This window comes from Rutidosis leptorrhynchoides, chromosome 3 (assembly GCF_046630445.1).
Source record: "Rutidosis leptorrhynchoides isolate AG116_Rl617_1_P2 chromosome 3, CSIRO_AGI_Rlap_v1, whole genome shotgun sequence".
In the NCBI taxonomy this organism is placed as follows: domain Eukaryota; kingdom Viridiplantae; phylum Streptophyta; class Magnoliopsida; order Asterales; family Asteraceae; genus Rutidosis; species Rutidosis leptorrhynchoides.
Genome location: NC_092335.1, coordinates 174,679,988 through 174,702,483, shown reverse-complemented (window position 1 = coordinate 174,702,483; position 22,496 = coordinate 174,679,988). Strand labels below are relative to the sequence as shown.

The window sequence follows — 22,496 nt, the reverse complement described above, 5'->3', positions numbered from 1 at the left end:
CACCTCGTCTACGGAATAAAGATTTATGCATACAGTTATGCACCTAAAAATTTTTGAACTCGAAGTTATAGTTAAAACGTATCCGCATCGAATTCCTTATCATCCATTAGCAAAAACAATCACGCGATTCCTTTTCAATTAACTAATTTTGTCACAGCTCCACTTCGATATCTCAGTAAGACTACTCTTATTACAATCTCGATATATATATATATACGTTGTTCTTTCGCCATCGTTACCGGAGAACCTTTTATATTCCATCATATTACCATCAGCGTTTAATCATCTAAAAATACAATTCTCCTTAAACCATCTTGGTTTGATAACCAATGACCCAGATCTGATAACTTTGAAAATACTGACGAAGCAGCATGTTGTAGAAGGTCTTAATGACCAAATGTTGATGATAAAAGAAGGAAGTGTTAGGAACGCTCGATAGAAAATTGGTACTGAAAACCGGATTGAACAAACCATGAAGGAGACTCTGAACAAGTTACAAGGACTAAACTTGTACATAAAGAATTATGACGATTCTGTAGCAAACACCTTGCTTCTGAATCTAAACCCTTACGGGTCAATCTTCATCATCATCCTTCGACATTAGAAATTCCAAGATATTATCATATCTTTCATTATAAATATCCTCAATATTTCTGAAGATATTTTCACCACTATCCTTATCTGAAATCATTTATCTCTCTGTAATATCTGCGTTACAATATAAAGGAAACTGTGTTAGTTTCTAAATCCTTCAAGTTTAAAATAGGAATGTTCTGAAGCAGTGTTGGGAACTGATGCATGAACTAGTATAATATAATGAAACTTGATCAACTTCATTATATTACAGTAAGTCATGTTAATTTTCTAATGGAATATGATGATTCACAGTACCGTCATCATGTGCCATGTTACACGACTTTTACATTCTATCCAATTCCGAAACATATTAAGAACAAATCATCTTAATAGTTCTATTTTCCTGGATATTCTGGTAATTTGACAAATCAAAATCGTGCCATTACCATTCCTTTCTTAGAGCATTAGCTATGTTCATTCCGAATTTTATACCTACGAATTTCGAACTATTGATCGCTTGACTCAAGGACGGGAAGAAGAAACGAAGGGACAAAGTCCCAAAATAGAAATTGGGGTATAGATTACAGCAAATAGGAGAGAGTATTAACTATGGATGACAATGATTATGGAAAACAGAAGCAGGAGCATCGAAATATAAGGAAAGATATCAAACCCAATAACCACCCAGAAACTACAAACCGTGTGTATCAATACGTATGGCGACGTAAAGACACGGGAGAATTAGAAACATTATAATTCCAAGAAAATCATAAAAGTGAATAGATTCTTCTAGCGGTAGATGAAAGAGAAGAATGAAAGATATGAAAGTTAGAAGTATAACAAAAATTAGAACGGGATGAAGCATTTTAAAGGATACCTTAAGGTATGAATTAGAGGAGGAAGAGTAAGAGATGTGAGGTATGGAAGTAAGAAAGGGAAGGAGGTGGATTTATAGTGAAATATCCGACAAAGAAATCGAAACAGATTATCGCATTAAATCAAAGGAGATCCTGTTTTCTAAATCATCGAAGAACCAAATCTTATTACATAAGATTTTCTTTAAATCCCTTAAATTCTGGAAATCAATCCTAATCTCGACATCGGTTAAAACAATTCTATATTCACTCATTTCATTCTTTTGTGATAGCTTCACTCGTGCGCTTCACATGACCGAATCGTTTTATCCATATCTTCAAATAATGATAAAACTCTATTAATACCTCATATTCGTCATGAAAACATTCCTATTGTTATTTATGACAACCTCTACCAAATTTCGGGACGAAATTTCTTTAACGGGTGGGTACTGTAACGACCCGGATTTTTCCGATCGTTTTACACTTATAAGATTAATATTTACATAAATTAAAACTTACCAACATGATAAGCAATCTAAATTGTTGAGATTTATGATTTTGAAAAGAGTTTTACATAACGTTTAACCGTCTAGTTTGACCGATGATATCACGAACTATACAATATATGTTAATTATACGTTTGTGTATATATATGTATATATAAATATTTAACATGATTTAAGGATGTTTAAATATCTCATTTTGTATTAATAACAATAAGTTATAAGTATATTTTGAAACTACTAACTTAAGCTTTCAAAACGATAACTATACGTAACGTTATTTGACATAAATACTTACGACCTATAATGTTTATACATATATCGTATATATAATGTATTTAATCAATTTTAAAGACTTAAATACATAAAACAATATAAGTATATTCACAAAAGATAGCTATATTTGAATCCTCATTCCATTTTTCACAAGATTTCTATACGTATATCTAGAGTATATGTACTCGTATCATACCTAGCTTCTATATGTATTTACTATTGGTATATACACATCAAATCACCACCAACCAGCTCTTGTTCATGCCTTATGTATAAGGTAACTACTTTTGTTATTTAGTATGACAATTTCACATGATTAAAAGATCTTTTCACAAAATTACAAATTTATACACCTTTTACACCACCATAAATACATGCATCCATTTTCAATTTTTGGAACATCATTTCTCTAGCTAAACACACACACTTACTAGCCTCATGTCTCTCTAAGAACTCCAGCAAAAATCCTCTCAAGAATCACCTTAAACACCACCATAAAAAGATCAACAAAAACACTACAAAAATACAACTTTCAATTCAAGTTTATGTCTTAAGTTGCTTCCAATCTTTCATCCAATTTCATCACTCTTTTGGTTCTAGGTTTTTACTCCTCTTTTACAGCAATCTTGTCCAAGTAACTTGAGGTAGTAACTTTGTTCATAACCTTATTCGATTCATATATATATAGCTATCTTATTGTATGGTATACAATTTTAACAACAAAAATATAGTTTGAATGATTTCAAACTTGTTTGCAAACTAAATAGATCCTTCTAACTTAACTTTTAAAATACTTCAAGACCTGTAATATAACTTAAATATATGCTAATTTAACAAGGTATAACTTGGTTTTTCAAAGAATACCTTAAAAAACTGTTTTTATGACGTCGGAGTGCAACCGGGGGCTGTTTTGGGTTGGATAATTAAAAACCATCTTGAACTTTGAATTGGAGGTTTATATTCTGGAAAAATGATATTTATTATGAATATGTTAACACATAAAAATTTCATGATTTAATTCATAGTATAAGTATTTTTAGAAAAATGGTCATTAAATGATGTTTTTGTAACAAAAATGATTAACTTCATAAGTTTCACCAAAATTTGACCTATGACCTATGATTTCGAATACAAACTAAGGTATTTACAGTTCATATTCTTAAAGAGGGACTCGATCCAAGGAAGTGGAAAGTTGAATCAACGAAAACGGAGTTGTAACGAAGAAATTATGACCAAAACAAAATCGGATATCCAAGACTAGTTTAGCCACGAAAATAATTGGACAAAATTAAATAAATCACATCTTCCTAAAGTAACATGATATTTTATACATATGTACTCATAATTTAATTTTATATGGTTCAGGATCACCCGTAAACAATGCGAGAAGATTAATCATAAGATCCCATGATTGTACGCAACACGTCATTTGACAACACCGGTACTTTATGTACGCAACACGTCATTTGACAACACCGGTACCATGGGTCAAGATTAATCTCGACCAATACATATACGATGGGGGTTTTATTTATTTCATTGGGGGTTTATTAAACAACTAAATATGAACCATTAAAATTGAATTACTAACATCGGACTGCTAACTACGGACTAAGGAATTATTAAAAGTATTAAAAGTATTATAAGTATATATATGTGACGATTGTTTAAAAAGAAAAGGTATTGATATATTATATATGGATAGGTTCGTGATATCAATCGGAGACCAAGTCGAAATTACATATCTTCAAGACAAAAGTGAGTATATAGTCCCACTTTTAAACTCTAAATATTTCGGGATGAGAATACATGTATTTTATGTTTTACGCTATGGACACAAGTAACTGAAAAATATATTCTACGTTGAGTTGTACCACTGGCATACTTCCCTGTAGCTTGGTAACTAATATTTACAGCGGAATTGTAAACGCGAATCCTGTTGATAGATCTATCGGGCCTGACAACCCCAACCGGACTGGACGACCAGTATTCAACGGTTGCACAGTACTTCGTTTCGTGACTACACCTTGGTACGGTGTAGTAAGATTTCATAATAAAGGGAATATGCGACGTGATTAAATGTTAAGTATGGTTACCAAGTGCTCAACCACTTAGAATATTTTTATTAAAATGTTTATATATGAAATCTTGTGTTCCATTGTTATAACGCTGCTAGCATCAAACCTATATATCTCACCAACTTTATGTTGACGTTTTAAAGCATGTTATTCTCAGGTATGAATTAAGTCTTCCGCTGTGCATTAGCTCATGTTAAGGATACTACTTGGGACCTTTTAAGCCATGATACAAAGACGTTGCATTCGAGTCATTGGAGTTCAATAGAGAATATAAATAAGTAAATGACAGATTAGGTCATTTGGATATTATGAAATGTTAGACGAAAATGTCAAATATTGATGTAATGATAGTTTGCCTTTTAAGAATAAATGCAACGTTTGTAAAATGTATCATATAGAGGTCAAGTACCTCGCAATGTTATCATATGTTATTGTATTCGTCCCTATGGATTGGGTCGGGTTGTCTCATAATCCTTCTAACTATACTTTTAAAATCAACTAAACACATGTTCTATATCTATATGATATGCTAACTTAATGATTTAAAACCCGGAAACACGATAAACACCATAAAACTGGATATACGCCGTCGTAGTAAAACCGGGGGCTGTTTTGGTTGGGATAATTAAAAGCTAAGAAGAACTTTGATTTAAAAGCTATACTTCTGGAAAAATGATTTTTCTTATGAACATGAAACTAAATCCAAAAATCATGGTTAAACTCAAAGTGAAAGTATGTTTTTCAAAATGGTCATCAAGATGTCGTTCTTTCGACGGAAATGACTACCTCTTTCAAAAGCGACTTGTAACTTGTATTTACAACTATAAACTTATAATTTTTCTTTTTATATTCATAAATTTAAGTTCAATACGAAACCGTGGCCACTGGAATCACTCAAAACGGATTAGAAACGAAGAAATGGCGAGTAAAACAAGATTGATAAAAACTACTCATTTTACCTACGTGAAAGTTAGTAATAAATCTATTCCAACCATAACCTAATAAACTTATATTGTATATTATGTAATCTTGAGATACCATAGACACGTATACAATGTTTTGACCTATCATGTCGACCCATCTATATATATATATATATATATATATATATATATATATCTATATCTATCTATATATATATATATATATATATATATATATATATATATATATATATATATATATATATATATATATATATATATATATATATATATATATATATATATATATATATATATATATATATATATATATATATATTGCGGAACAACCATAGACACTCTATATATGAATGTTGGAGTTAGCTATACAGGGTTGATGTTGATTCTAAAATATATATATAGTTTGAGTTGTGATCAATACTGAGATACGTATACACTGGGTCGTGGATTGATTCAAGATAATATTTATCGATTTATTTCTGTACATCTAACTGTGGACAACTAGTTGTAGGTTACTAACGAGGACAGCTGACTTAATAAACTTAAAACATCAAAATGTATTAAAAGTTTTGTAAATATATTTTGAACATACTTTGATATATATGTATATATTGTTATAGGTTTGTGAATCAACCAGTGGCCAAGTCTTACTTCCCGATGAAGTAAAAATCTGTGAAAGTGAGTTATAGTCCCACTTTTAAAATCTAATATTTTTGGGATGAGAATACATGCAGGTTTTATAAATGATTTACAAAATAGACACAAGTACGTGAAACTGCATTCTATGGTTGAATTATCGAAATCGAATATGCCCCTTTTTATTAAGTCTGGTAATCTAAGAATTAGGGAACAGACATCCTAATTGACGCGAATCCTAAAGATAGATCTATTGGGCCTAACAAACCCCATCCAAAGTACCGGATGCTTTGGTACTTCGAAATTTATATCATATCCGAAGGGTGTCCCGGAATGATGGGGATATTCTTATATATGCATCTTGTTAATGTCGGTTACCAGGTGTTCACCATATGAATGATTTTTATCTCTATGTATGGGATGCGTATTGAAATATGAAATCTTGTGGTCTATTGTTACGATTTGATATATATATAGGTTAAACCTATAACTCACCAACATTTTTGTTGACGTTTAAAGCATGTTTATTCTCAGGTGAATACTAAGAGCTTCCGCTGTTGCATACTAAAATAAGGACAAGATTTGGAGTCCATGTTTGTATGATATTGTGTAAAAACTGCATTCAAGAAACTGATTTCGATGTAATATATTTGTATTGTAAACCATTATGTAATGGTCGTGTGTGAACAGGATATTTTAGATTATCATTATTTGATAATCTACGTAAAGCTTTTTAAACCTTTATTTATGAAATAAAGGTTATGGTTTGTTTTAAAAATGAATGCAGTCTTTGAAAAACGTCTCATATAGAGGTCAAAACTTCGCAACGAAATCAATTAATATGGAACGTTTTTAATCAATAAGAACGGGACATTTCAGTTGGTATCCGAGCGTTGGTCTTAGAGAGCCAGAATTTTGCATTAGTGTGTCTTATCGAGTTTGTTAGGATGCATTAGTGAGTCTGGACTTCGACCGTGTTTACTTGAAAAAAAAAAGATTGCTTAACAAATTTTGTTGGAAACTATATATTTTTAACATGTGAATATTATGTGATATATTAATCTCTTAACGTGTTTGATATTATGTGATAGATGTCTACCTCTAGAACAAGTCCCATTGACTCACCTAATAATAATGAAGAGTCAAATGTAAATTGGAATGATTCGTGGACTGATTCACAAGTTCCCGAAGAGGAACCGGAAGAAGAGTCAGAACCGGAAGAAGAATCGGAACCGGAAGAAGAATCGGAACCGGAAGAAGAACCAGTGGGGGAAATAATAAAACGGTTAAGTAGAAGAAAATCCTCAACCAACCGACCAAAGTTAATTATGGTCAACGGTGTTTCCGCCAAGGAAGCAAAATATTGGGAGGATTACCAATTCTCCAATGAATTGGATCCCGACGTGGATTCCGATGATGTTATAGAAATTACCCCAACTGAATTTAAAAAGGCAAAAGAGAACAATAAGGGAAAGGGCATAAAAATAGAGAAATCTGATTCCAACTCCGATGAACTTTATATGTATCGTCAACACCCGTATTTCTTAAGTTGTAACTATAACCCGGGAACCTCTAAACCACTAGGTATTTCTAGACCAATGTGGAAAACGACGGCTTGTATTAGGGGAACATCATATATCCCTAAAAACTTAGCAAAAAGAACCAAGTTCGAAAAAGAAGAAACGAGTGAGTCAGAATAAGATAGTTGTATTTGTGCGGTGTAATATATGTAATATAGTGTGCTTATGCTTTACGATATATGTAAAAATTGCTTGTATTAATAAGTATCTTTTATGAATCTAACTCTTGTCTATTTTACAGTATAAAAACACAAAATGGATAGACAGCCCAATATTTTAGAAGACTTACCCGGAGACATGATTGATGAAATCTTGTATAGAGTCGGTCAGAATTCCTTGGCACAACTATTTGTGGCAAAATCAATTTGTAAGACATTCGAAGAACGTTCCAAGAATGCCTTGGTTTATAAAAGGCTTTCGTTTGAAAGATGGGGGATATCACATTGGGAAACCCATAAGTTACGAGGTGTTTACTTTGACGCATATATTGCGGGGAACCCAAATGCTATTTTACGCAACGGGTTAACAAATTATTTTGACTCAATGTATCCAAATATAGGACTTCATGATTTAGAAAAAGCGGCTAACATGCAACATAAAGAAGCATGTTATGCTTACGGGTTTGTAATGTTCGCTTCTCACCAAAGTGAGAAAAAGAACATCGGGCTACAACTATTAAACAAAACGTTCCCACAAGTGACGGAGTCGGTAATTGGGGTAAGAAATGAGGTTTTTAGGTTATTACGAGACTGTTGGTCATTACGTAACCTTCGCCCTTTTGACGACGTTACAACACGTTGTCATACTATCGGTCACAACGGTTACGTTCCACAAGACCAAGGATGGGAAGTGGTATTAGTAAAACCAGAATGCATGACTTGTTTCTGGACGTATGAATTACGTGTCTTTGTTGCCTTTGCTGAACGCCTTATTTATTAACTAGAATTATCTTCGCAACTACTTTGTATCAAAGTTTTATGTGCTATATTTCATGCTATATGTAAAATAGCGGTATTGTAAGTTTGCAAGTTATTGTATAAAGGTTTGAATATGATATATTTTTTTTTTTGTGATTAGTTTTTCATATAGAATTGTAGTAGTTGAAATGGTATGTTAGCTACTAAGTATGAACTTAACGGGTAGGTACTACCCGAATTAAAGAGTATAAAACGCTAATATGAAGAAAGGGCTTTTATAAATAAGTTCATATTACGCTACGAAATACTATTGACTACTCTTGATATTTTATATGATTAACTCGTTTCATTTGACTATTTTGAAGGAAATCGCACCGAATACTCGACACACCTTGAATATGAGTGAAGAGGAATTTCGTGCCTTTCTTGCTTCAAACATAGCAGCAGTACAGGCCGCGCTACATACCAACAATAACCTTGGATCTAGCAGTACATGAAATCCTGTAGGATGCACCTACAAAGAATTCACTGCCTGCAAACCTTTGGAATTTGATGGAACCGAAGGACCGATCGGATTGAAATGGTGGACCAAGAAGGTTGAATCGGTGTTTGCCATAAGTAAGTGTACTGAAGAGTACAAAGTGAAGTACGCTATGTATACCTTCACAGGTACTGCGTTAACATGGTGGAATACCTATCTAGAGAAAGTGGGACAAGATGATGCTTACGTACTACCGTGGTCAGCATTCAAGCACTTGATGAACGAGAAGTACCGTCCCAGAACCGAGGTCAATAAGCTCAAGACAGAACTTAGAGGGTTACGAACCCAAGGATTTGATATTACCACGTATGAAAGACGATTCACAGAATTGTGCCTATTGTGTCCGGGAGCGTTCGAAGATGAGGAAGAGAAGATCGACGCGTTTGTGAAAGGATTACCGGAAAGAATCCAAGAAGATATAAGTTCACACGAGCCCGCCTCCATACAATAGGCATGTAGAATGGCTCACAAACTAGTGAACCAGATTGAGGAAAGAATTAAAGAACAGACGGCTGAAGAGGCCAATGTGAAGCAAGTCAAAAGAAAGTGGGAGGAAAACGGTGATAAGAATCACCAATACAACAACAACACCAATTACAACAATAATCGCAACAACTATCCCAACAATCGCAACATCAATCGCAACTACAACAAACGGCCCAACAACAATAACAACAACAACTACAACAATCATCCCAATAACAATAGCAACCGCAACAACAACAACAACAACAATCAGAAGCAGCTATGCCAAAGGTGTGAAAAGTATCACTCGGGGTTCTGCACCAAATTTTGCAACAAGTGTAAAAGAAATGGTCATACCGCGGTGAAGTGTGAGGTCTACGGACCAAGGGTTAACAGAACGAAAGGAACAAATGGTGTCGGAATGAGTAATGGCGGAGCAAGTAGTGTCGGAGCAAGTTATGCCAATGTAGTTTGTTATAAATGTGGAAAACCGGGCCACATTATTAGAAATTGCCCGAACCAGGAGAACACGAATGGACAAGTCCGCGAAAGAGTTTTCAATATTAATGCGGAAGAGGCACAGGAAGACCCGGAGCTTGTTACGGGTACGTTTCTTATTGAAAATAAATCTATTTACGTTTTATTTGATTCGGGTGCGGATAGAAGCTACATGAGTAGAGATTTTTGTGCTAAATTAAGTTGCCCATTGACACCTTTGGATAGTAAATTTTTACTCGAATTAGCAAATGGTAAATTAATTTCAGCAGATAATATATGTCGGAATCGAGAAATTAAACTGGTTAGCGAAACATTTAAGATTGACTTGATACCAGTAGAGTTAGGGAGTTTTGATGTGATAATCGGTATGGAATGGTTGAAAGAAGTGAAAGCAGAGATCGTTTGTTACAAAAATGCAATTCGCATTATACGAGAAAAAGGAAAACTCTTAATGGTGTACGGAGAAAAGAGCAACGCAAAGTTAAATCTTATTAGTAACCTGAAGGCACAAAAACTAATAAGAAAAAGTTGCTATGCTGTTCTAGCACACGTCGAGAAAGTACAAACTGAAGAAAAGAGCATCAACGATGTTCCCGTCGCAAAAGAATTTCCCGATGTATTTCTGAAAGAATTACCGGGATTACCCCCACATCGATCCGTTGAATTTCAAATAGATCTTGTATCAGGAGCTGCACCAATAGCTCGTGCTCCTTACAGAATCACACCCAGCGAGATGAAAGAACTGTAAAGTCAATTACAAGAACTTTTAGAACGTGGTTTCATTCGACCAAGCACATCACCGTGGGAAGCTCCTGTTTTGTTTGTCAAGAAGAAAGATGGTACATTCAGGTTGTGTATCGACTACCGAGAGTTGAACAAACTTACCATCAAGAACCGCTACCCACTACCGAGAATCGACGACTTATTTGATCAACTACAAGTCTCGTCTGTTTATTCAAAGATTGACTTACGTTCCGGATATCATCAAATGCGGGTGAAAGAAGATGATATTCCAAAGACTGCTTTTAGAACGCGTTATGGTCATTACGAGTTTATGGTTATGCCGTTTGGATTGACTAATGCACCAGCTGTGTTTATGGACCTTATGAACCGAGTGTGTAGGCCATATCTTGACAAGTTTGTCATTATTTTCATTGATGACATACTTATTTACTCAAAGAATGACCAAGAACACGGTGAACATTTGAGAAAGGTGTTAGAAGTATTGAGGAAGGAAGAATTGTACGCTAAGTTTTCAAAGTGTGCATTTTGGTTGGAAGAAGTTCAATTCCTCGGTCACATAGTGAACAAAGAAGGTATTAAGGTGGATCCGGCAAAGATAGAAACTGTTGAAAAGTGGGAAAAACCCCGAAAACTCCGAAACACATACGCCAGTTTTTAGGACTAGCTGGTTACTACAGAAGGTTCATCCAAGACTTTTCCAGAATAGCAAAACCCTTGACTGCATTAACGCATAAAGGGAAGAAATTTGAATGGAAGGATGAACAAGAGAAAGCGTTTCAGTTATTGAAGAAAAAGCTAACTACGGCACCTATATTGTCATTGCCTGAAGGGAATGATGATGTTTTGATTTATTGTGACGCATCAAAGCAAGGTCTCGGTTGTGTATTAATGCAACGAACGAAGGTGATTGCTTATGCGTCTAGACAATTGAAGATTCACGAACAAAATTATATGACGCATGATTTGGAATTAGGTGCAGTTATTTTTGCATTAAAGACTTGGAGGCACTACTTATATGGGGTCCAAAGTATTATATATACCGACCACAAAAGTCTTCAACACATATTTAATCAGAAACAACTGAATATGAGGCAGCGTAGGTGGATTGAATTGTTGAATGATTACGACTTTGAGATTCGTTACCACCTGGGAAGGCAAATGTGGTAGCCGACGCCTTGAGCAGGAAGGACAGAGAACCCATTCGAGTAAAACCTATGAATATAATGATTCACAATAACCTTAATACTCAAATAAAGGAGGCGCAACAAGGAGTTTTAAAAGAGGGAAATTTAAAGGATGAAATACCCAAAGGATCGGAGAAGCATCTTAATATTCGGGAAGACGGAACCCGGTATAGGGCTGAAAGGATTTGGGTACCAAAATTTGGAGATATGAGAGAAATGGTACTTAGAGAAGCTCATAAAACCAGATACTCAATACATCCTGGAACGGGGAAGATGTACAAGGATCTCAAGAAACATTTTTGGTAGCCAGGTATGAAAGCCGATGTTGCTAAATACGTAGGAGAATGTTTGACCTGTTTTAAGGTCAAAGCTGAGCATCAGAAACCATCAAGTCTACTTCAACAACCCGAAATCCCGGAATGGAAATGGGAAAACATTACCATGGATTTTATCACTAAATTGCCAAGGACTGCAAGTAGTTTTGATACTATTTGGGTAATAGTTGATCGTCTCACCAAATCAGCACACTTCCTGCCAATAAGAGAAGATGACAAGATGGAGAAGTTAGCACGACTGTATTTGAAGGAAGTCGTCTCCAGACATGGAATACCAATCTCTATTATCTCTGATAGGGATGGCAGATTTATTTCAAGATTCTGGCAGACATTACAGCAAGCATTAGGAACTCGTCTAGACATGAGTACTGCCTATCATCCACAAACTGATGGGCAGAGTGAAAGGACGATACAAACACTTAAAGACATGCTACGAGTATGTGTTATTGATTTCGGAAACAGTTGGGATCGACATCTACCGTTAGCAGAATTTTCCTACAACAACAGCTACCATTCAAGCATTGAGATGGCGTCGTTTGAAGCACTTTATGGTAGAAAGTGCAGGTCTCCGATTTGTTGGAGTGAAGTGGGGGATAGACAGATTACGGGTCCAGAGATAATACAAGAAACTACCGAGAAGATCATCCAAATTCAACAACGGTTGAAAACCGCCCAAAGTCGACAAAAGAGCTACGCTGACATTAAAAGAAAAGATATAGAATTTGAAATTGGAGAGATAGTCATGCTTAAAGTTGCACCTTGGAAAGGCGTTATTCGATTTGGTAAACGAGGGAAATTAAATCCAAGGTATATTGGACCATTCAAGATTATTGATCGTGTCGGACCAGTAGCTTACCGACTTGAGTTACCTCAACAACTCCCTGCTGTACATTACACTTTCCACGTCTCAAATTTGAAGAAATGTTTTGCTAAAGAAGATCTCACTATTCCGTTAGATGAAATCCAAATCAACGAAAAACTTCAATTTATCGAAGAACCCGTCGAAATAATGGATCGTGAGGTTAAAAGACTTAAGCAAAATAAGATACCAATTGTTAAGGTTCGATGGAATGCTCGTAGAGGACCCGAGTTCACCTGGAAACGAGAAGATCAGATGAAGAAGAAATACCCGCATTTATTTCCAGAAGATACGTCAACACCTCCAACTACTTAAAATTTCGGGACGAAATTTATTTAACGGGTAGGTACTGTAGTGACCCGAACTTTTCCATATTTATATATATATTAAATGAAATTTTTATTTTACAAGATTAAGTGTTTCCAACATGTTAAGCAATCAAACTTGTTAAGACTTGATTAATTGAAATATGTTTCATATAGACAATTGACCACCCAAGTTGACCGGTGATTCACGAACGTTAAAACTTGTAAAAACTATATGATGACATATATATGGTTTTATATATAGTTAAAATGATATTATGATAAGTAAACATATCATTAAGTATATTAACAATGAACTACATATGTAAAAACAAGACTACTAACTTAATGATTTTTAAACGAGACATATATGTAACGATTATCGTTGTAACGACATTTAATGTATATATATCATATTAAGAGATATTCGTACGTCATAATATCATGATAATATAATAATTTAAAATCTCTTTTGATATTATAAACATTGGGTTAACAACATTTAACAAGATCGTTAACCTAAAGGTTTCAAAACAACACTTACATGTAACGACTAACGATGACTTAACGACTCAGTTAAAATGTATATACATGTAGTGTTTTAATATGTATTCATACACTTTTGAAAGACTTCAAGACACTTATCAAAATACTTCTACTTAACAAAAATGCTTACAATTACATCCTCGTTCAGTTTCATCAACAATTCTACTCCTATGCACCCGTATTTGTACTCGTACAATACACAGCTTTTAGATGTATGTACTATTAGTATATACACTCCAATGATCAGCTCTTAGCACCCCATGTGAGTCACCTAACACATGTGGGAACCATCATTTGGCAAATAGCATGAAATATCTCATAAAATTACAAAAATATGAGTAATCATTCATGACTTATTTACATGAAAACAAAATTACATATCCTTTATATCTAATCCATACACCAACGACCAAAAACACCTACAAATACTTTCATTCTTCAATTTTCTTCATCTAATTGATCTCTCTCAAGTTCTATCTTCAAGTTCTAAGTGTTCTTCATAAAATCTAAAAGTTCTAGTTTCATAAAATCAAGAATACTTCCAAGATTGCAAGTTTACTTCCAAGTTTTCTAAATCCATTCCAAGTAATCATCCAAGATCAAGAAACCTTTGTTAATTACAGTAGGTTATCTTTCTAATACAAGGTAATAATCATATTAAAACTTTAATTCAATTTCTATAACTATAACAATCTTATTTCGAGTGGAAATCTTACTTGAAATTGTTTTCGTGTCATGATTCTGCTTCAAGAACTTTCAAGCCATCCAAGGATCCTTTGAATCTAGATCCATTTTTCTCATTTCTAGTAGGTTTATCCAAGGAACTTGAGGTAGTAATGATGTTCATAACATTATTCGATTCATACATAAAAAGATGTCTTATTCAACGTTATAAACTTGTAATCACTAGAACATAGTTTAGTTAATTCTAAACTTGTTCGCAAATAAAGTTAATCCTTCTAAATAGACTTTTAAAATCAAATAAACACATGTTCTATATCTATATGATATGCTAACTTAATGATTTAAAACCCGAAAACACGATAAACACCATAAAACTGGATATACGCCGTCGTAGTAAAACCGGGGGCTGTTTTGGTTAGGATAATTAAAAGCTAAGAAGAACTTTGATTTAAAAGCTATACTTCTGGAAAAATGATTTTTCTTATGAACATAAAACTATATCCAAAAATCATGGTTAAACTCAAAGTGAAAGTATGTTTTTCAAAATGGTCATCAAGATGTCGTTCTTTCGACGGAAATGACTACCTCTTTCAAAAGCGACTTGTAACTTATATTTCTGACTATAAACTTATATTTTTTCTGTTTAGATTCATAAAGTTAAGTTCAATACGAAACCGTGGCCACTGGAATCACTCAAAACGGATTAGAAACGAAGAAATGGCGAGTAAAACAAGATTGATAAAAACTACTCATTTTACCGACGTGAAAGTTAGTAATAAATCTATTCCAACCATAACCTAATAAACTTATATTGTATATTATGTAATCTTGAGATACCATAGACACGTATACAATGTTTCGACCTATCATGTCGACCCATCTATATATATATTGCGGAACAACCATAGACACTCTATATGTGAATGTTGGAGTTAGCTATACAGGGTTGATGTTGATTCTAAAATATATATATATAGTTTGAGTTGTGATCAATACTGAGATACGTATACACTGGGTCGTGGATTGATTCAAGATAATATTTATCGATTTATTTCTGTACATCTAACTGTGAACAACTAGTTGTAGGTTACTAACGAGGACAGCTGACTTAATAAACTTAAAACATCAAAATGTTTTAAAAGTTTTGTAAATATATTTTGAACATACTTTGATATATATGTATATATTGTTATAGGTTTGTGAATCAACCAGTGGCCAAGTCTTACTTCCCGACGAAGTAAAAATCTGTGAAAGTGAGTTATAGTCCCACTTTTAAAATCTAATATTTTTAGGATGAGAATACATGCAGGTTTTATAAATGATTTACAAAATAGACACAAGTACGTGAAACTGCATTCTATGGTTGAATTATCGAAATCGAATATGCCCCTTTTTATTAAGTCTGGTAATCTAAGAATTAGGGAATAGACACCCTAATTGACGCGAATCCTAAAGATAGATCTATTGGGCCTAACAAACCCCATCCAAAGTACCGGATGCTTTGGTACTTCGAAATTTATATCATATCCGAAGGGTGTCCCGGAATGATGGGGATATTCTTATATATGCATCTTGTTAATGTCGGTTACCAGGTGTTCTCCATATGAATGATTTTTATCTCGATGTATGGGATGCGTATTGAAATATGAAATCTTGTGGTCTATTGTTACGATTTGATATATATATAGGTTAAACCTATAACTCACCAACATTTTTGTTGACGTTTAAAGCATGTTTATTCTCAGGTGAATACCAAGAGCTTCCGCTGTTGCATACTAAAATAAGGACAAGATTTGGAGTCCATGTTTGTATGATATTGTGTAAAAACTGCATTCAAGAAACTGATTTCGATGTAATATATTTGTATTGTAAACCATTATGTAATGGTCGTGTGTAAATAGGATATTTTAGATTATCATTATTTGATAATCTACGTAAAGCTTTTTAAACCTTTATTTATGAAATAAAGGTTATGGTTTGTTTTAAAAATGAATGCAGTCTTTGAAAAATGTCTCATATAGAGGTCAAAACCTCGCAACGAAATCAATTAATATGGAACGTTTTTAATCAATTAGAACGGGACATTTCAGAAATAGTAACAGTTTTAAAATGCAAAGTAGATGTAATGAAATGAAGACTCCATGCAGCATTCAATTCATCAAGTAGCAGTCATAGCAATCATCTTATTCGTCACCTGAGACAAAACATGCTTAAAGTGTCAATCAAAAAGGTTGAGTGAAGTTCATAGGTTTATATAATATGCATTAGACCACAAGATTTAGTTTAAGGTTGATTGATACCAAATATATCAATCTAAAAGTGTTGCCGCAGTTTGTAATATCGCGACTAAACAAAAGTTACCCCTTAACACCTTGTACTGTCAGTGTCGTTGAATCATTATTATGTAACCAAAGACCAGAGGTCAAATGGTTAGAGACGTTACTCTCAATAGCGCTATTCACAATAATTAAGTTTGTGTTATACCAAGCAATTAACGATATTATGGTGAGGATTTGCATGACAAAGCAAGACAGCATAATAACATCTGAGTACTTGTGTCTAAACGTAAAGTAGTTATAAAGCAAGCATGTGTCTCACCCCAAAAGTTATAAACAGTTAAGTAAATAGTAAAAGTGGGGCTATGAAAATCACCTTAAATAGAAGTTGAAGATAATCCACAAAGAAAAGAAATGACGGATGTAAGTAACGAAGATCTCAACCTAGAGATATAACGTTTAGTCAGTTATGTTCTAACAGACAAAAAGTATGTTTATTAATATAAGGATTGTATTAATAGTGACAATTTATAGTAAGAGTTTCTACTTTTGAAAAGTTTCCATTTAAAGCAGGTTTATAGTTTTAGAAAGTTTGGGTTATAATCCTCCACATTAAGACGTTGTACAACTTTGTCCAAACTTCGTTGCTATTAAGTAAGTCGGGATGACCAGATGTAACCGGGGGTCAGGAACTTTCAGTTGGACTATAAGTCTACAACCTTTCGTTTAATCCAAAACCTTATTCCCATTATGGCAACCTAGACATCATCCACTTTACCGTAAATAGCAGTGAATTCGTATAAGTCATACATTATCTTTTGATCATAACCTTCACCCATTATGTGCGTATAGAAATACGACATGTTTATGTATTAATAATATGATATTAATAAGTTTATTGTTATCGTATTAATAATTCGATTATCTTTATTATTTATTTAAGTGTATATAAGTTTAGGTTTATTATTATATATATTATTGTATTTTATGAATTAATAAAGTATATGTATGTATAATATATATTATATTTTACAAGGTATATGTATAATATTAAATATTTATTATATATGTTAAATAAATATTTAATTATTTAAATGTTTATTTGCAGTTTTTTATATTCAGAATTAATCTAATTAATTACTTTATATTTCATATACATTATATATTCCAAAAATAGATATATACTTCCCTAAATTTGTTTTTAATTTAATTAAATATCAAATAATTAAGTTATAATTTTTATAAGTTTCTTTAAGTTTATAAATCTGTAGAAAAATTTTATAAAAATATTATACCTTATGTTTATATTTATTTTGTATTTATCTTTGATTATATTTTCGATTATTACATAATAAGAGTTAATTATGGAATAAATGCTAATTCGACCCAAATAATTATTTTTATAATTTTCGCAGATCTATATAAGTTTTATAAACTCGGAAAAAAATTATATATATTTTATTTTTGCTTAAAAATATTTATTACGAATTTTACATTGTTTTTACGTTTAAATACTACATAATTCGTATTTAATTATAAATAATATTCCATAAAATATCAAAATTATTTTTATATATTATAATACTTATAATACCAATTATAACATATAAACATAATTTATATATAGTAATTTCGAATTTATAAAGAATATACAAAAAATAAAAGCAATTCGATAAAAAAATATAGAAAATACCTCAAGTAGTTTCCCAAGTTTGTGAGAGAGTTTTTCCAAAAATTTGATACAAGTTTTTATGAAATGGAAATGGGTATTTATAGGGAAAAAAATAGTTGGTGAAAAGAAAAAATATAAATAAAATAAAGGTGCCAATTTTGACAAAAAAATAAAAACATGTTAAAAATGTTTTTAATAAGTTTTTGTTTTGAAAATATTTAGTCAAAATTCATGGGCTCATTATTTAATTTATAAAAAAAATCTTTTTTTTATAAGCTAAAAATATATATATAATGATTAAAATAACTTATCATTTAATTAATAATTATGTTACATATAGTTTTAAATATAATGCGCATTAATATTAATATTAACTAAAGTTATTTTATATAATTAGTGTAAACTTTAGTTAACAAAAAGTGTCGACTAAAAATAAATATTTGATCAACGTCGAATTTAATTATATATTACGTATGGATAACAACCCTATAGGCAAATTAGTCAATTCAAGTATGGAAATATGATGGTTGTTATATATCTATACGTGTATATGGACCATATGGTATACACAATTCATAAATATTATGTGTGTGTAGAGTTTTGGAAGTAGGGATTTGAACCTAGTCATGTTTAAGGGATAGATGAAGAAATGGTATATATGCAACATATAGATATAGAATCAGCATCTAATATACACATGGTCCTCACCATGATTGCTCGCTATTCAGATTGTTCTTATGTATGTGAAACTTTTTGAACATGTGTCTTTAAATGAATACCGAAAGCCGTCAATGTTCAAGCTTCTGATGCATCATCCTCACTATCTGAACACTTTTTTCATCTCTATATATAGTTGTAAATATGACATGTTTAATTCATCAAACACAACATTTGAAAATAAATAAAGTGATACAAAAGAAGGAAAACGTTAAGTGTAACTCAGAGATCCTCCGAACACTTCATTGGGATATGATTTTTGTTTGTTATTGATTTCCTACTGAAGTGTTTGGGGGAACTCCAAGTGCCACTTGGCACCGCTAAACTAGAAATTTTGTTCTTGGGTTATAAAGTAGTATTTTTTATTTTCTATGTACATTAGTATAAAAATTAATGAATTCAAGATTCTTGAACTTTTGAAGTAATCTTTGAGTGGTGATTCCACTTGTATATTAGTAGATGGTATGAATTTTGTATTAGGCTGACACATTGATAGTGCAGATCGATATTGAAGATTTGATGGTAATGAATCCTATATGTTATTATATTAATGATTGATGATTGATGATTGATTCAGTTAACTTTGAATTATATTGATTTTCTATGAATCTTCTGTATTGTCTACTTGGCTAAACTATCTAACTTTAATCCGAATCTTTACGTAATCATAGAATCATAGGCAAACAATACTATTACAAAGGTGGAAAGCCGTTACAGAAGTTAAGTTTTATGATATATCGACTGTAGTAAACATGCATGATTGTGGTCATCAATCATATAATATCAAACAGATATATATTACAATGGCAATTATACAAAAAGTTCAAGTTGTGTTCTTATTTATTTACAGTGAAAAGTATTGCTACACATGTCTATATAACCTTCATTTCATTTTCAGCCCTTGCAGATAATTGTGTTCTCAAAGGATTCTTCATTGCCACAGTAACCTGAGTCTTCTCAGAAAAATCAACGTTATAACCATTCGGAACGCCCCAATGAAAATACCAAATCAAATTCGCAACAAAATATTCCAAATGAAGCAGAGCCAAATCGAGACCCGGACACACCCTTCTTCCAGCACCAAACGGCATCATCTTTATCCCTCTACTTCCACTTATATCAAACGCACCATCATTCACCAAAAACCGTTCCGGCTTAAACTCCATCGGATCATCCCACACCGTTGGATCCAAACCAATCTCACCCACCATAAAATTAACGGCTGCACCTTGTGGAATTACATACCCTTGAACCTCTACTTCTTTCATGACCTTATGTGGCAACACTAAATGAGCCGGTGGGTGTCTCCTCAACCCTTCTAAAACCACCGCTTTCAAGTACAACATTTTCTTTAATTCCTCTTCGTTTATAACCGATTTTATCTCCTCCCCTTTTAGTGGTAACCCAACAATTGAAACAATTTCATCATACAATTTCTTCTGAATCTGCGGGTGCTTTACAAGATTCGCCATAATCCATTGCAAAGCTGTAACGGTGGTGTCTGAACCAGCACTAATGAACTCGCTACACATAGTCACCATATCTTTTTTAGTCAACTTTTGATTATTCTCCATTTTACCTTCTTCTTTAGGAAGATTTAGATTCGTCAACGTGTCAATATAAGCCACCGTTTGCTCGTCGCTTAATTTGGAATCAATTCGAGAATTAATGATTGGAATCAATATTCGTTCTCTATTATTGTTTAATTTTTCAAACTCCTTCCATCTGTTTCGAAACAAAATCGTCCCCAATTTCGGGAACATCGTGAGCACTATAAAACGACCTGAAACGACTGCTGACAACATCTCTTGTTGTGCCTTAGCGAACTCGTTGATTTGACTTTCATCTAACTTCTCTCCAAAGCACAACAACATTGATAGACTAAACATGGTATAATGGAAATGGTCAACCACCTTGACGCCCTGTTTCCCTTCACTCTCTTGAGTTTGATTTAGGCGATCAATCAATACACGAAGGACATACTTGCGGGCCCACGAGTATGATTTGATGCGTGATGGATGCATGATATTGGACGCCAGATTTCTTCTAAAGAGACGCCAAGTGGGTCCATATGCAGCTGAGGAGATGTTAAGTATAGGGAGGGATTTAAGACGGTCGGAAAAAATGGCGCCTTTTTGAACGAGGAGTTCATAGGCGAGAGAATGGCTGGCGATGAAGATCGTTGATTGAAAGCCGACAGAAAGAGTGAAAAATGGTCCGTACTTGGCTTTAAGGTTTACGAGAACTGGTTCGAAGTTTCTGGGGGAATTGGTTAAAAGTAGGAAGGTGGTGTGAAGTATGGATGGGCCTGGGGGCAACTGGTTGGTGGTGGGGGCCTTGAGCAGGAGTAAAATGGATCTGATCAGGGCACCCAAGCAGATGGTAACGACAATAACGAACCAGGTATCCATGGTCAACTGATTGGAGAAACTCAGAAAAGTGATTGCTATTAGTTTGTCTAAGTATACTTTTAAAGTGTATATTTACTTAAATCATAAGTAACACTGATTTGGTCAAACTTGATTGATGAACTTATTTTATAGAAATTATAATTGACTATTCTATGAATTTTTACCAAGTAAAAGTTGAAAGTGTGTCACGTCAATAGAAAATAATAAAATTTACAATAAACCAACTCATTAAGAAAACTAGCACCATATCATACAAGAGGAAAATAGTGAAACGATGAATGTGTGATAAATGATGATCTCCAATTTCGGGAATCATATGTGTTGATATTACGGTAGTTTTTTAGCCTGTTTTACTCGGTGTAGTCGAGCAAATTCCATTTCGTTAGTTCTGGTATTGATAAATTACAAGGTTGCAAAAATCACTACTCGAAGAATACTTGGTCGGAACTTTTGAGGGAGTGATTGGTGTAGGATTAATGTGCAAAGTACAACATATAACTATATGGCCAACTTCATTTGAGCCTTCGGGGTCACACACATATACATTGAGACGTCAAATAAAATATATATAATGTATATATATTACTCAAGTAACAAAATAGTAAATCGAAATTAATTCATTTACTATTCATATAAATAGTAAATGAAAAGAAATTAATTAATTTACTATTCATATAAATAGTAAATGAAAAGAAATTAATTAATTTACTATTCACATGAAAGCGACATGATAGAAATTATTAATTATAAGTTACATAACATAACCTTAAGGTATTTGAGAAATACGACTTTTTAAAACCAAATCAAACGAAAAATAATATTTGGATTGATATCAAATATTAAAAGGAGATTTGTAAAGATTTGGATTGATATCAAATTTTAAAAAGTCTAC

At 32.9% G+C, this 22,496-nt stretch overlaps 1 protein-coding gene across 1 annotated transcript; it reads right to left on the bottom strand.

Annotated features, from left to right (window-relative positions):
* Nucleotides 1-19,935: 19,935 nt before the first annotated feature.
* Nucleotides 19,936-21,604, bottom strand: LOC139897026 (cytochrome P450 89A2-like). Its single transcript, XM_071879670.1, has one exon. It carries the CDS (start codon nucleotides 21,602-21,604, stop codon nucleotides 20,066-20,068), a length of 1,539 nt encoding a protein of 512 aa, XP_071735771.1. The 3' UTR covers nucleotides 19,936-20,065.
* Nucleotides 21,605-22,496: the final 892 nt, after the last annotated feature.